At 36.8% G+C, this 14788-nt stretch overlaps 1 protein-coding gene across 2 annotated transcripts in view; it reads right to left on the reverse strand.

The window, feature by feature from the left end:
* Positions 1-14788, reverse strand: part of LOC129753988 (translational regulator orb2) — a 924966-nt gene that overhangs the window by 649561 nt on the left and 260617 nt on the right. For both annotated transcript variants that reach the window (XM_055749925.1, XM_055749864.1), the window contains exon 3: positions 1084-1198. In XM_055749925.1, coding sequence (XP_055605900.1) covers positions 1084-1198 — 115 coding nt within the window. The remainder of the gene's footprint in view (positions 1-1083; positions 1199-14788) is intronic.

Below are 14788 nucleotides of genomic sequence, written 5' to 3' on the forward strand. Positions count from 1 at the left end.
GACTCGCTTATTGGCGTATATTCAATTTATTTGAAGCTGGTCTCTCAACTCATTTATTCTCCAAGCTGTCCTTTCAACTTGCCTTTTAGTGTTTTTTTTCAATTATTTCAAGCTGTCCTCTCAACTCGCTTATTGGTGTTTTTTGTTTAAATTTATTCCAAGCTGTCCTCTACACCCGCTTGATCACCAAGCTGTCTTCTCAACTCGCTTATTGGTGTTTTTTTTATTGTATTGCAAGCTGTCCTCTCAATCTGCTTGATCACTGTGCTGTCTTCTCAACCCGCATATAGAATTTTTTTAAATTTATTTCAAGCTGTCCTCTCGACCTGATTGATCATCAAGCTGTCCGCTCAACTCGGTTATTGTTTTTTTTTTTATTTATTTAAAGCTGTCCTCTCAACTCACTTGATCACCAAGCTGTCCTCTCAACTCGCTTATTGACGTGTGTTAAATTTATTTCAAGCTGTCCTCTTAAGCCGCTTGATCACCAAGATGTCCTCTCAACTCACTTATTGGTGATTTTTTTTTTCTATTTAAACCAATTTGTCCTCGTCATCCGCATATAATTATTTTTACTTAAATTTATTCCAAGCTGCCCTCTCAACCAGCTTGATCACCAACTCGCTTTGTGTGTGTGTTTTTTTTTAATTTGTTTCAAGCTATCCTCTCAACTCGCTTGATTTTTTTTTCAAATTAGTTCAGGCTGTCCTCTCAACTCGCTTGAAATGGTGAACAGAATCAAGCTTTCGACTCTCTATAACGAGTTACTTTATATTTCATTTTCATTCTTATTTCCGCATTTTTTCATAAAAAAAACTTTTTGCTCATTTTCAAAAACATCAATTTTATTATCACATATGGCACAAAGTTTTCTTTTTTTTCTGAAGAGCCAAATGTTTCCGTTAACCAAGTTACGCTATGCCAAATTGCACCTCTTTTGTGAAGTTTTTGGTAACAAATAACAATCTTGAGTTTGCAATGATGCCGAATTCTGAATGCTTCCAATAAAATCATTGAATGTAGCCTAAATGCAAAGTTACGTCACATAAATTTTCGGAAAATAATCAGATTATCTTCACTTACCTTTCAGATGATCGACTGGCTGTGATCCGACGTCGCCAACGTTCCGCATGATATCGCTGAGGCAGTGTTCCAAAGAACGCATATCTAATCCATTGCTTAATCCGGTGTTGCGGTCCTAATGGATGAAAATTTTCGAAAAGAGAAGACAAAAAAAAGAGGAAAGCATTAGAACTCGGTGAAGGTACACAATATTTCAGACATCTCGAGGTTTCAAGTTTCTTTTCATTAAAAAGGGTACACTCTGGACCAAGTACAAGAAATTCCAACCACAAGTAGAGTGAGCAGAAGATTAAGATTTCGGCGATAATTAATGTCGTGTAGCAGGAGCTTATCTCCCGATGAAGGAAAGATGGGGTTCGGGTAGGGGGGACAATTTTCCTAGCATAGTTTTTCGACACTGCTTATGTTGCTGGGGTCCTGTAGTAGGTACAACAGAATCAAACCGGCACAATTCTTGGGTTGGGAGGCTGAGCCTGACGAAAAGGTGTTTCCACCCACACTCGGCAGCACCTTCAATGTAACCCATCGAAACCGACAAAACACCAGCCAGTAGCTGGAGTAGCTGCCTACATTAGGTGGAAGACTTTCGCGCTCGAGAGCGATTAAGAGAAAACTTTTCCACTTGCCACATTCGTGAATTCGGTTGGCATTTTGTGAATCCAACCGTGGGCCTGGGAACGGCTTCCGAAGTAAGCATTTTTGAAGGTTTTCAGGCAAAATTTGCCACCAAAATGATGGGTTCGAATGGTTCTTCACGAAAAGTTGAAAATCTTTTGAGAAGATTTTTTTTGTTATAATTTCAGCTGGAAATTAAGTCAAAACCAACCGGTTGCAAGTTTATAATTTGAATTCAATAAAAAAATTTATATCAAGAAAACTTGAAAAACACTTCTAGATGAACCGAGTCGGTTTTATTTTATGAAACTGGGAGGTGTCGCCGGAAAGTTGTTTAAAATCAAGTTCTCCCTGGCACGAAAGTGCCATCCTAGAAGTGTCGTTCCGGTTGTTGTGTGAAAATTTTTCGGTAATGTTCCGAAGTCAGTCAGTTTTCGACATGCCGGAGAAATTAAATAAAGTTATGCCTGATTTCGGGCCCATAAAGACGACATCTCCGGATCATCACTAAGCAAGTTTTCAGTGGAATATAATATGGAACATCCCAAAAGCGTTTAACATTCAACACTCGGAGTAACCACCTTGATTTGGCAGCACAAGTAACTAGATTTGATAATTTTCTTACATGCTTGCTGCGAAAATTTGTTCTGAGTGATTTTCAAGTTTATGGTACATTTCCATAAATTTTTATGGTGATTTTTTTTTTTTTTTGATTTTTTGTCATTTCTGGAATTTCTGTAATTTTTGTCATTTTTGTCATTTTTGTCATTTTTGTCATTTTTGTCATTTTTGTCATTTTTGTCATTTTTGTCATTTTTGTCATTTTTGTCATTTTTGTCATTTTTGTCATTTTTGTCATTTTTGTCATTTTTGTCATTTTTATTATTTTTGTCATTTTTGTCATTTTTGTCATTTTTGTCATTTTTGTCATTTTTGTCATTTTTGTCATTTTTGTCATTTTTGTCATTTTTGTCATTTTTGTCATTTTTGTCATTTTTGTCATTTTTGTCATTTTTGTCATTTTTGTCATTTTTGTCATTTTTGTCATTTTTGTAATTTTTGTCATTTTTGTCATTTTTGTCATTTTTGTCATTTTTGTCATTTTTGTCATTTTTGTCATTTTTGTCATTTTTGTCATTTTTTTCTTATAATTTTTTTAACATCCAATCTCTCAATGCATTCAAAAGAAGTCGAAATTTGAATGAAAAACTGTAATCATTTATTTGAGCTAAGGGAGAAGTTTCTAGCGATAGATTTAGATACGTGGCGACAGACAGGCTGCCTGTTAATACTCTTAAAAGCAAATCATATTCAAAATTTGCATTTTTCTTTGCCTTTGAAAACACCAAAGAAAATTAAAAATTTTCATAACATCTCTTCTTCTGCCGAGGAAATTGCTAATCGTCCACATAGTAACCAAGGTAAGTAAAATTTTCCGAAAACCTCTCAATGGTTTCGGTTGCTGCATTATTGGACAACAATAAAGATGTTCCCAGAAATAGAATAAGCTCAAGTCGTTCGTCCGAAAGACGCCCAGATAAGGCGGTTCAAAAGCTATAGTTTCCAGCTATTTTTTGGTTGCTTTTCCTTTTTTTCTCGAAAGGCACAGCATAAAATGTTGTAACGTATATTGATAAATCCCGCAAACAAATACAGCTGCCACCAGCTTCACCCTATTGAAAATGTGAGGGGGTGGATTTTCTCTACCATGTACAAATGGGTGGCTGTTGACAGTCAACTTTCCAGGGCCGTGAAAACCCTAGGACGCATAAGGCGATATTTACGTGCTGCCATAAGCTGTCGGGGAGGCATTCGATCAGAAAACTAATGGTGGGAAATCGATGCATCGTGTCCGGATTGTTCCACGAAAGGAAGCAGCAAGTGGCAGCAGTGCCAGCAATGTCAACTCTTCTTCGGAACCGTCCTGGAAAGCGATTCCAAAAACTATTTAAACGGCTAATGGGATAAATTTAACGGTTTCCGACCAATTTTCTAGCGAAAAACCTTGAATGTATAGGAAACCAGCAAACATAACGAGACATTAATCGTCGATTTAAAATTACCACGAACTGTGACAAACAAGTGTTAATACGAAAAGTTTACTTGCATATGTATAGCTAATAATGCGATAATCGTACCCATGACTTCTAGGAAGTTAACGATATAGGCTTTGCCTCTGGTTCTAACATATTTTAAAGTATCTATGAGAGGCAATCTTTCAACATAAGCGATAGCAATCTCTAACACAACTGACCCTAAAGTATCTAGAGGTGTTTATGTTGCCAGTTATGCGGCAGTCTAGAGTGGACCTGAAACAAAGTTCAATAAAGGAACTATACAATCGAGATGAGGTAATTTTAATGAGCGGCTTGAACCGTGTCTCGCAGCTCGACACTCTAGTCAAAAAAAATTAACCCATCAAATCACAAGCAACATAAACTGAAGAGCGAAGAACTGCAGAAAGCCGTTCGTTCGTTTTCTTGAACCTAAAAAACCGTGGTTCAAAAAAGAGCCAAGGTTCGAAAAAAAAAACCGATAAACGCCGATCAACTCTGGTTAATAAACTGAACGGCAAGAGCTGAGTGAGGAACCCGCAATTCTCTACTCGGTTCTTTTTCGAACCGTGGTCCTTTTTGGAGCATTGCCGTGGCTCTTTTTTGAACAACGGCAATTTTGGTTCAAGAGAACGAACGAACGGCTTGCCAGTTCGCGCGTTCTCTCAGAAATTGACAGAGCATGCCAAAAATTGAGAGTTAAATCAGCGACTTGAGAAAAAAAAAACGATTAATTTCGGTGCCACTCGAAGAACGGCGAATTTTCTCGTTCGATTTCTTCAGCCGAAATACCTACAGGCATGGGTGGCAAAACTCCTCAGATCGGCTTGTCCAGTGAAAGAGAGTGCAATTTTTTTCGTCTGCTCCCCCAATCGGTGCGGGGAGAGATAAATCGCACTGAAATTGGGAGTGAGATTGTCAACACATAAGAGTGAGCGAGAGCATTCATATCCGCTGATGAAGAGAAATCCCTTCTTCGGAAAAATCTGTTGCGCACAGAGATGCCAATGTGCCTGATTTTTCAGGTATTGCCTGATTTTTCGAGGCTCTGCCTGACAACCTGATAAGCCATTGAATTTGCCAGATTTTTGAAAATATGCCTGATTTTGCCTGATTTTTGCAAATGTGGTGAAAAATGGGTAGTAAGGAACTGGATTAGATACCATTGCTGAAGTGAAAAAAAGGCTGAATCAAAGCATGCGAAAGATTCCCTTGAATTCTTATTTAAAAAAGCGAATTAATGGGAATCTTTCAATTCTAGAGTTTGTTTTGATTAGGTCGTATGAACCATTATAAAAAAATTAAGTTATTGACTGCAAACGATTGATAAACATGTATACTATGTTAGATAAAAATTTGGTTCCATTCAGTCAATAAATAACTTTATCATTAAGATTTTAATTTTAGACGTATATTGACTTTTTCATTTTTGAGTGTGATTTGGTTTTAAAGTCTTTTTGCGTTGCCCTGCATTGCCGTGCATGCAAAATGTCCCAAAATTACAGTTCGGCGAGTTGATTTATTGGTCCTTTTGCATTTTCGCGGAAAGAGCTGTATCTAGAGCTTATATTCTTTCCACTACAGAGGCAGTCAAAATAAGTTCGAGCTTTTGATTTGTCTCCGAACTCCCTGGGTTTATCGGAGGCACCAGATTGTAACCAGCAATGTACAATCAACGTTCAAGAATGCTTTCGTAAGGACGGTCTCTCTAAGCCCGATTCCGCAGGCCTCTGAGCGGCACTTCCACATGTCACTGCTGCTTCCTGCTACCACTAGTATCAAATTCAGTATCTAAACAGGAAATTGCGAAGTAAGATGCAATTAAAATCAAGTTTTAGGATAAAATTTAACAAATGGCAAAACGACGTTTGCGTCAAATGTATTATGCAAAACGTCGTAAGTACATGTTTGCTCAAACAATTTAACTGATGCTCATAACGAACACAGTAGTTTATTTCGTAAAAAAAAGATCATCACTTTTAGCGACATTTCCGTTATGTTATTGTACCCTGATTTTGCCTGATTTTTGTTTCACCAGTTCCCTGATTTTTGAAAACAAATGTTGGCAACCCTGGTTGCGCAATGTGCTGAGGAGAATTCGAGAGCTAACTCAGTTTATCCTTGGTACGTTCACGAGAAAAGATGCTACTTTACGAATCAAAGCTCCCAGCGATGTCCTGATTTTCTAGAAGCCGTCCGGATCTTAAATGCAATTGATTTTGCAATAAAAACAGTTTAACCTCTTAAACCAATGGTAATCTTCGGTTCAGATGATATTAGAACGGTGTTTTTCGGTATAAACTAAAAGCCACCTAACTTCATATCTCTTCTGCTGCATAAATTAAGGCGTATACTGCACCGCTATTTCGCCTTAATTTATGCAAGAGCTGCATTTCATTTCCAGAAGAAGAAGAGCTGCATTTCATTTCCACCAATCTACTGGGGTCCTGAAAAATCCTGGTTTTTGTTCTTCGCGGTGTCCTAATTTTTTGATGAAACCACCGTCACCTCTTCTTCGAACGCTACCTTTATCAAAAAAAAAATTCAAAACAGCTAACAGCAGTAGGCATGGTAGCGGAGTAGAAATTGTTTAAATTTTTTCTACGTTGTGTGGTGGGAGTCTAAATAGTTTTTTTTTTCTTTACTCTGAGGTGTATGACTGAAACACAGGGCGCTCTTTGTTTAGAATTCTCTTTCTCCCACTCGGATGCAAATGCTCTCACACTTGCCGTCCGAGTCACTTACAGCTCGTGTAAACTCGGGTAACGAGTGGAGCGCGATCAGCGAAAGAGGATTACACTCGGAAGCCGAACTGAAAACAGTGTTGGTTGCTCCCGGCTCTTTGTTGTTTGAGAAGAGCCGACCAACCCTGCCTACAGGCGACGAATACGAAGGAATTCGTGCATTCGAAATCAGTTTCATTCGTATACTGTGCGCTTTAAATGTTTATTGTAAGAAATACGTGAGCCTGTCAGTTATAAACTATAGTTCAGGTTAAGGATACATAAATCGAAGCAGTCGGCTTCTTAGACAGGCAAACACGTGTCCCGAAGGGAAACATACAAACTGTTGAACCACACTCGAGACGATGGATCCAAACTGACGATCCGCGTGGCAATTGAAAACAAAAACAGAGAGACGCAAGTAGGACGCAAGAGAACGTGAATTCGCTATTGTTCTAGAATCGACGAAGAGTGAATTCGTAGTGTCCAATGGAATTGTTGCCAGTTGAACAGATTGGGAATCATTAGGAGGAAACGTTGCCAATATGACGTATGGATAATTCAGGCATACATGAACCACTAACGTAACCTGATCTTTTCACATGACTTCACGAGAATGATTGTGATTATAGTATCAGTTTCCGATACAAATAGTACTCTGTTTTTTTTTTTATATCACAACACAAACACAGCACGATTTAGATTGTGTTTGTGTGTTTCTATGGGGGGCGTGTCTTAGATTAATTCGTGTCACTCATCCGAGGCAGGCGTATGATGTGTTTCTCTCTGCTGATTAGATGATGCAAAATCGGCAGAGAGATCGTTGCGGTCCTTCTGGCGATTTGAGTTACCTCTCTGCCGGTTAATGTTTATTTGGTTTCTGTTGTTTTTTGCTCATGTTTCTTGTTTAGTGATGGAAAGGTTGCTTACCTAGAGCTTGATTTCAACAAGTTGTTCAGGGAAGAACGAACGACTCGCTCGAACCACAGATTGTTTTCCGGATCTTTTGATTGGAAAGAAAGGCAGGCTCCCCACTTTTGCATTTTATAGTAGTAAAGTTTTTCAACAGTGTTGTGTTAATCGCGGTTCTTTTTTTTTTTAAATCCAATTTACGTTAGTTTTTTTTGAAGAACCGTTTCAAATAAGCTCTCGGGCATTATTGTATTAGATGGCATTGAGTTAATTGCACTATTACCGGCATCGGTTCCGAGAGCTTTGCATGAAATACCGATTTTCCGGTATTTAAACCAATTTTTGAGGAAATTAGCGTTATGGAAAGCATCTTTATCTACTGTGACTTGATCCTTTATTCAGGGTGCCCTGACCCAAGACAAAAATCAAGTAAAATCCGATGATATAAGATCCGTTGACTATTTTTTCACTACATTAGTTCTCATTTCACGGATTGTAAGTATCAGACAAAGAGAATTCTAAAAAATTGTCTTCTTCCCTAAAGTCATTGCGTACTTCAAGGCGCAATTTTCTAGTTTTTGGATTTATACAGTGTTTTAGTCCTTTTTAACAGGTAATTACTGGGAAAAACATTAGTTATTGGTTAGATATTAGCAATTTCATGATAACCAATGATGACGATTCATTTAAAAGAAAAATATATCTTTTTGGACTCAAGGGATCAATTATACCCATAACATACATTTTGGAAAACTTCTTCTAAAAAAAATTGAAAGTTTGAAAATATGGCATTGTGAAGTTCATATTATAATCTAACGATTGACATATTGGAATAAATTTTTTTTTATAATTTCTTTTATGTGAGAAACACTATAAAGTGATGAAAAAGACCTTTTCGTAACATTTTGTTACTTTTTTCAATGCATTGTTGTTTTGTTCTGTTTGGCATATTTTTCTAGAACATTTGATATTTGTAAGACATTCCTGTTTCGAGAAACAGCAAAGGAAACAAGTATCCCCAGGGATCAAGTATTCTCATTCTCACCTACAATATTTTTTTAATTGTTCAATTATTGAAAGTAAGGCACATCAATTTTGTTTTGAAGTTTTTAACTCTATTTTAATTTTCTACCTTTAAAATCCATGCCTCAAGAATCTCAAATTTTGAAGATTTCTAATCTTTCTTATGAAAGATCCGTTGTATATGTTAAATATTTGCTTTCATGAACGAATGTATTTGCTACTGATGACTTAACATATAGAATATGATTGAATACAATAGTTTCCTTTTCAAGGGTACATGAAATTTACCAGAATTTGCCCCATGTTTGGTTTATCATGGTTTTAAATATTTCAAAATTTAAATCACAAAACTTTTGAAATTTTTTAAATGAATTATGAAATTCACAATCATATTTTTTTTTATTCAAAATCTTTTTAAATTCAAAACTGATTAGTTCAAAAAGAAAAACCATCATGATTTCAGTTTTCGTTTTACCGCAGTGATCCTTTTTTGAAAAACAAAAAAATCATTTCTGTGGTGTAAAAATGATCCTTCGTAGATTGATAATATCTCTGTTAGCACATAAAAACAGCATGCATAATGGGTGCTCAGGATTAAATTCCCTAGCGTTTGAATATAAAATGGAAGTGACTAGCTGAAGTTGAGCAATATTTGTTGATGAAACTAAAAAAAAATAATGGTTAATACTAAGGTAGCTTTTAAGCGAATATCTAACGCTTAAAAAACATTACATGACTCACATTTAGATTAAATCTTCAACTGGTTAAATGATGAATTTCAACAAAAGTTTTGATTTCGAAAATATAAACATTTTTTTCTGCCTTCTTCATGCATCAACTTTGAACCAACCCTGTGCTTGTTGGAAGCAAAATTATGTCAAAAGGTTATTCGTTCAGGTTAGCCGCAGCCCGTGGCGTAGAGGATAGCCTTCAAGTCTTCTAAGCCAGCGGGTATGAGATCGAATCCCGGTCACGGCATACATAGTACACTTTCTGTGGATTGGTGGTTTTAGCATTTGTAAGATGCTAGCCATCATATCCTCGAAAGATGTATGCTTAGAGTTAAGAAAAAAAAGGAATCTCTTCGAGGAAACATCAAGTTTCATTGAGATCCTGTATGTGTTTGTGTTCGTTTTTCTCTATAAAAACTTCAACTTGGTTAAGTTGAATATAAAGTAATATTTTTTTTATTATTGTCTAATTGTGCAGCGTACTGAAAAACGTTTTAAGACAATAGATCATTTAATTGGGATAAAAATCATTCGACACAATAGCTCATTATTGATCATAAGTTTAATTTGTTATCAAAACTGTTTTTCTGGATTTTCAGCATTCTTTACAAATTAAACGGAGAAAAATAAATTGTATATATTCAAAAAGAAGTTAAACCACGCAGTATTTTTTGCCCTCAGAACGTATTGATGAACTGAACAACTAAAACTTTTGATTCTTGTAAAAATTAATAATAATAAGTATTGAGAAGAAATCGGCTTCGTGGAAAAAAAAAATCTAGATGGAAACCGTGTCAGCTGGAAAAAACTTTGGACTGAAAAATTTACGTTGAGAAGACTAGCAGTGCAACCAGATTGCTTAAAATCAAATAATTTATTTAAAAGAATTGCCCAATAAGAAAAGTAGCAAACATTGCCACTAGCAACGGTTTGCATGCATTGAGAGCAAAACTAGTGCTCTGTTGGATACTTTCGGGGATGTACGTATAAGGTGTGGAATATCACGCAATTTGCAAAGTTCTTATCGCTCTAGGCAGAAATTAAAAATTTGTATGTGTATTGCCTCCACTTTGGGAAGTAAATGCTGTTTTTTTCGAGTTCTATACGATCATATTACAATGTCTATGAAACGCAAACCTAAAAACAGCTTTTGAGAAATATACCTACAAAAATGTTTACTGGGTGGTTTTCAGAATCAACTTATTTTTGGCACCGCTTCGGCATCTCCTGCTTTTTATATTTCTTATGGACCAATCTTATCTTGGCACTTTTTGGTCACATCTCAAACTGATGCAGTCTTCCTGCAGGCGTTAGCACGCATGACTATCCGGTCCAAAGTTTTGTCCACCGAACCCAGTACGTAATCCTTTCATTTTTGCCAACTGACTCAGCAAATTGTTGTAGAAAGTACACCATTTGTGCACGATTTTTTTTGGCGATATCCCAGGAAAATGTTTATCATTTTCACTAAAATTATAAAACTGAAGCTCGCAATACACAGAGTTTAAAGTTAAACTGTAAACAGCAACACCCAGAAGAAAGTAGCTGTTTAAACGTCATACGGATTGAGGAGTGTTGTATCAAAACCGTGCTTAAAAATAATGAGACACCCTATACCGTTCGACAAATGTCGAATAAACGTTAATTTTATAGGAGAAGATTTGGTCTAAAAAAAGGTAACTCATTAAAAAAAATCATTTTGTTAAGCCAAAACATGTATGTGTACCAACTTTCATGAACATAGCATTAAAAGTGTTTGTTGCAATTTGTAGCCACTTAATTTAACACTTTTCGGATGGAACTGAGAAGCGCGGATTGAATGCTTAACGACACTTTATTTGTCTTCAATGATTGGCCGTTTTATTCTTAGCTTAAAGAGACTTTAACTTGAACGTTTTGTCTTAAACTTTTATTGGTGATATGGAGCTACGTCTAATTACTCTGACGGTTTCTTACTACTGATCTCGTCAGCTGATCATGCATCGATCAGCTGTGTGGATAGAGATTCGGTAATTGGAGTAGCAATTATCAGCTGGTGAGGAAATCGCTCTCTCTTCGACTGTGTGATCTTCTTCTGCTTCAAAATTTTGGGGCTCATTAACGTGGCTTAAATTTACCCCTTAACAGTGTTTAAATTGTGTCGTTTTTGATTGATTTTGTATGGGAACCCATCGTTTCAAATCGAAAGGAATCTGTACAACAAAAACGTTTTGTCACATCATGGTTTTGAACCCATTTTAATGACAATCACCTGAAAATCGTTTGAATTATGTCATATTTAAAGTTGAATTTGTATGGGAGCCCCCCTTCAATAAAAAGTTAGGGTCTTGAACCTATTACACAAACCATCTTGGACACCAAAAAAACTTCTGATAGTTTCACGTCATTCTGATCGCCTGTGTACACGTGGTGTTGTTAAAAAGAAAACGTCTTCATTTTGTAAATATATAGGTACATAAGATGTTTATCAAAATTTAAAACTTAAAAGTGAGAGAAAAATGTCAAAATTTTTCAGCAGTTTACCAGCAGCACTGGCTCCATTTTCTCAAACATTTGTGTCTCCTTCTGAAATGTGTGTGTGTGTATAAGCCAATATGTGTGTGCCTGCTTTTGGTAGCTTCTTTGGAAGTTCGATTCTGTGCACTTTTCCAGTGTCAGTGATCAGTGCTGAAGCTAGCGAACCAGCAAGTTTCACCGACCGTATTTTCGATATATTTCATTCAAAATCCAATAAGAAAATATTTATACGACCTAGATACTTCATCGGATCGGTTCGGGTTTGGCGCGGCTAAAGTTCTGCCAAATATTTTTTTTTTGTATTTGGTTTCATTCTTCGACTCCCTGCTCTCTGGATGGGCAAAGATTTGACTACCCACAGCAGCAGCCCAGCGATATTTGGGGAACCGAGTGAGGGCCGGAAGATGAAGTTCTCTTTACTTTCCGCTCTGTTGCTCCCTGCTGCTGCTACTGCTACCACGACTCTTCATGAAGCGCTCTTTCGACTGGTGGATTTCAGTCTCGATACCGGCAAGCTCTTAGTCCTAGCGGTTTGCTGAGGCAGCTCAACGCTCAACGTTTAGTGAAGAACCACCACCTATAGACCGGTATCAGAAATGTGGATGCGATTCCGGATGAGCTGGGTTGGTTGGCGTTTCCGGTACAGTGGTTCCTAAATTAGGGCATCATCTGTTGAACTTGTTGAGCTGTTTGGGTTTCCAGTCAACTGGAACATTGCTTCTTCAAACATGCAAGCGGCCGGGTGGACTCCCGCCGATTTGGCTTATACATACATTGGGCGGATGATGGCTCAGGAAGATTTTTTTTTTTTTTTATGTGGAACTTGTAAAAAAAGAGGCTTAAACTTAGATTTAAAGCTGTGAAATTCATTCATTCACATACGAATTAAAACTTTTCATAAATTACAGAAAAAAAACTGTTGAAAAACAAGTTTCCAACGAACCTAAGGTCCTCCCAAGAATAATCTTACGATTCATCCCCGAAATAATGAGTTTGATTGAATTTTCCTGCATGATACCGTTTTCATTATTTCCTTCGAAATATTTGCCCAGATCAGGGCTAGAATTTTCATTCGGTGCACTCGTGCACCCAAGATGCAATTTGACTCTCATACCGACAAACCGACAGACCGACACAAAATAAACGAATATCGCGTGTCTAGAATTCCGCAAAAACTAACCATAACAAAGGCATGTTCTCCGATAAACCAGACTTATTTCCATTCGGGAAATGTAAAACCATTTCCGGGAGTGTTTTTTGCCCACTCGCTCTCGGGTTCATCTTCTCAGCTGGAGCCAAAATGCGGAATGTGGGACTTTTGGAGAAACCCAATCCGAAATTTCCTTCGTCCGAACAGAGCAAGATTGAAAGAAAATATGTAGAAAAACCTACTGGAAAAGCTATTCTCGAAAAAAAAAAAAGGAAACACGTGCTGATGCCGTTCAGAAGTTTGGAACCGTGCTGTTGCAGCTGCTGCTTCTTTTTCCCGATGAAGAAATCAACTTCATTTCGGTTCCGTTGTAATTCGTAAGCCGTGCATCAGAAATAAAGAATGCAATGCATCGAAAAATCTAAAAAAAAATTGAAAACATTTCATCGGTCTGCTTTTATACCGATGTGGATGGAACCACCATACAAAATAAGCTTTCGGAATAGTTCCGATTAATCAGAAGGCAGCTTAAGATTTAATTTCACGAAATTGACTGTTGCACTTAATTACTGAATCTGAATCTGGAAACGAATTGTCATCAGATCATGAAAATAAAATTAGTTTACACAGAAGAAGTCAAATTTTAAATAAAAAAAAACAAGCTGCAATTTTTTTTCAGCGAATATTTTAGAAGAATTTGAATATGCCTTTCGGTAGCAACACGAAATCCCGTCCCTAATTTTGTAAAACGGGGTAAGATTGATAACTTTTTTTTAAATATTTTCCGATTATTTTTTTAAATATAAAAAAATGTAATAGTGTCTTCATTCGATTCCCTAGGCGCTTGCACTAATCTCCTTCAATTTTTCCTTCAAACGTTACCATTTGATAGGGTGTTTAGCCTTTTGTCATAGACTGGTCTACTCTTGGAAAATGTCCCTATTTTTAAATATCAAAAATTTACTTCGAACTTCAACGAAATCTACTCCAAAACTATAGTATTCATAAGTAGAAAAGTTGAACTCTCACTGAGTTCATCAGGAAGGTTGTTTGTTTGCGAGCCTTCAAAAACAATAGATTTTTCTAGATTTTGAAATAACATTTTTACTTAAATTTAAAATTTTCAAAAACAAACCAAATTTTTCCCAATTTGAAACTCAACTTATAGGTTTTCAAACGTAGAAAAAATATTTAAGATATTATAACTTTAGACTTAGTTATTGATGATTATGTGGGAGAAATCCATCAAAGTTACCCCGGTGATCAATGTTACCCCGTTTTACGGTATTAATAATTTAAAGCAAAACGAAGTTCGTACGGGATCAGCTAGTCCATATATATAAAAAAGAATGTGTGTCTGTCTGTCTGTTCCCTATAGACTCGGAAACTACTGAACCGATCATCGTGAAACTTGGCATCTGAGGGTTTTTGGAGCCGGAGATGGTTTCTATAATAGTTACAAACCGCTCCGACTTAAGAGAGGGGGAGGGGGCTCCCATACAACTTTTGTTTTTATTGCCACGAACCAAGAGTCATGGCACCCATTTTGTCAAACAAATTTTCGTTTCCTTTGGCGGGATATTCTCACCATCATCATGGGCCGGGCATAAGAAACGACCATCCAAAGTTCACGTGTACTGGATAGCAAATCAAAGCTTGCTAGGCATTAAAAATTTGAAAAAGGAAAGGAAAGTCGGCCAGTTAATCGGCTAGCAAGCGAGCTAGGCAGGTAGTGCGTTGTTCTCTCGGCAGTTCGAGACCAAGTTGCTCACAGGTGTTGCTTTCGGGTTTCAGACCTCCGGACAGGTCTGCACATTTGGCGACCGTGGCAGGTAATCTCTTTTTAACATTAAAAACGAAAAATTATTTTGAAAAAATCGAACCGAAAAAGTAAACAAACGTGGTCATCGATTCACGGTGAATTTATTTTCATTAAACTTGATTGATAATCAATCAGTTTGTGAATTACCCAGAGTGAAA

Source organism: Uranotaenia lowii, chromosome 1 (genome assembly GCF_029784155.1).
Source record: "Uranotaenia lowii strain MFRU-FL chromosome 1, ASM2978415v1, whole genome shotgun sequence".
NCBI classification, from domain to species: Eukaryota; Metazoa; Arthropoda; class Insecta; order Diptera; family Culicidae; genus Uranotaenia; species Uranotaenia lowii.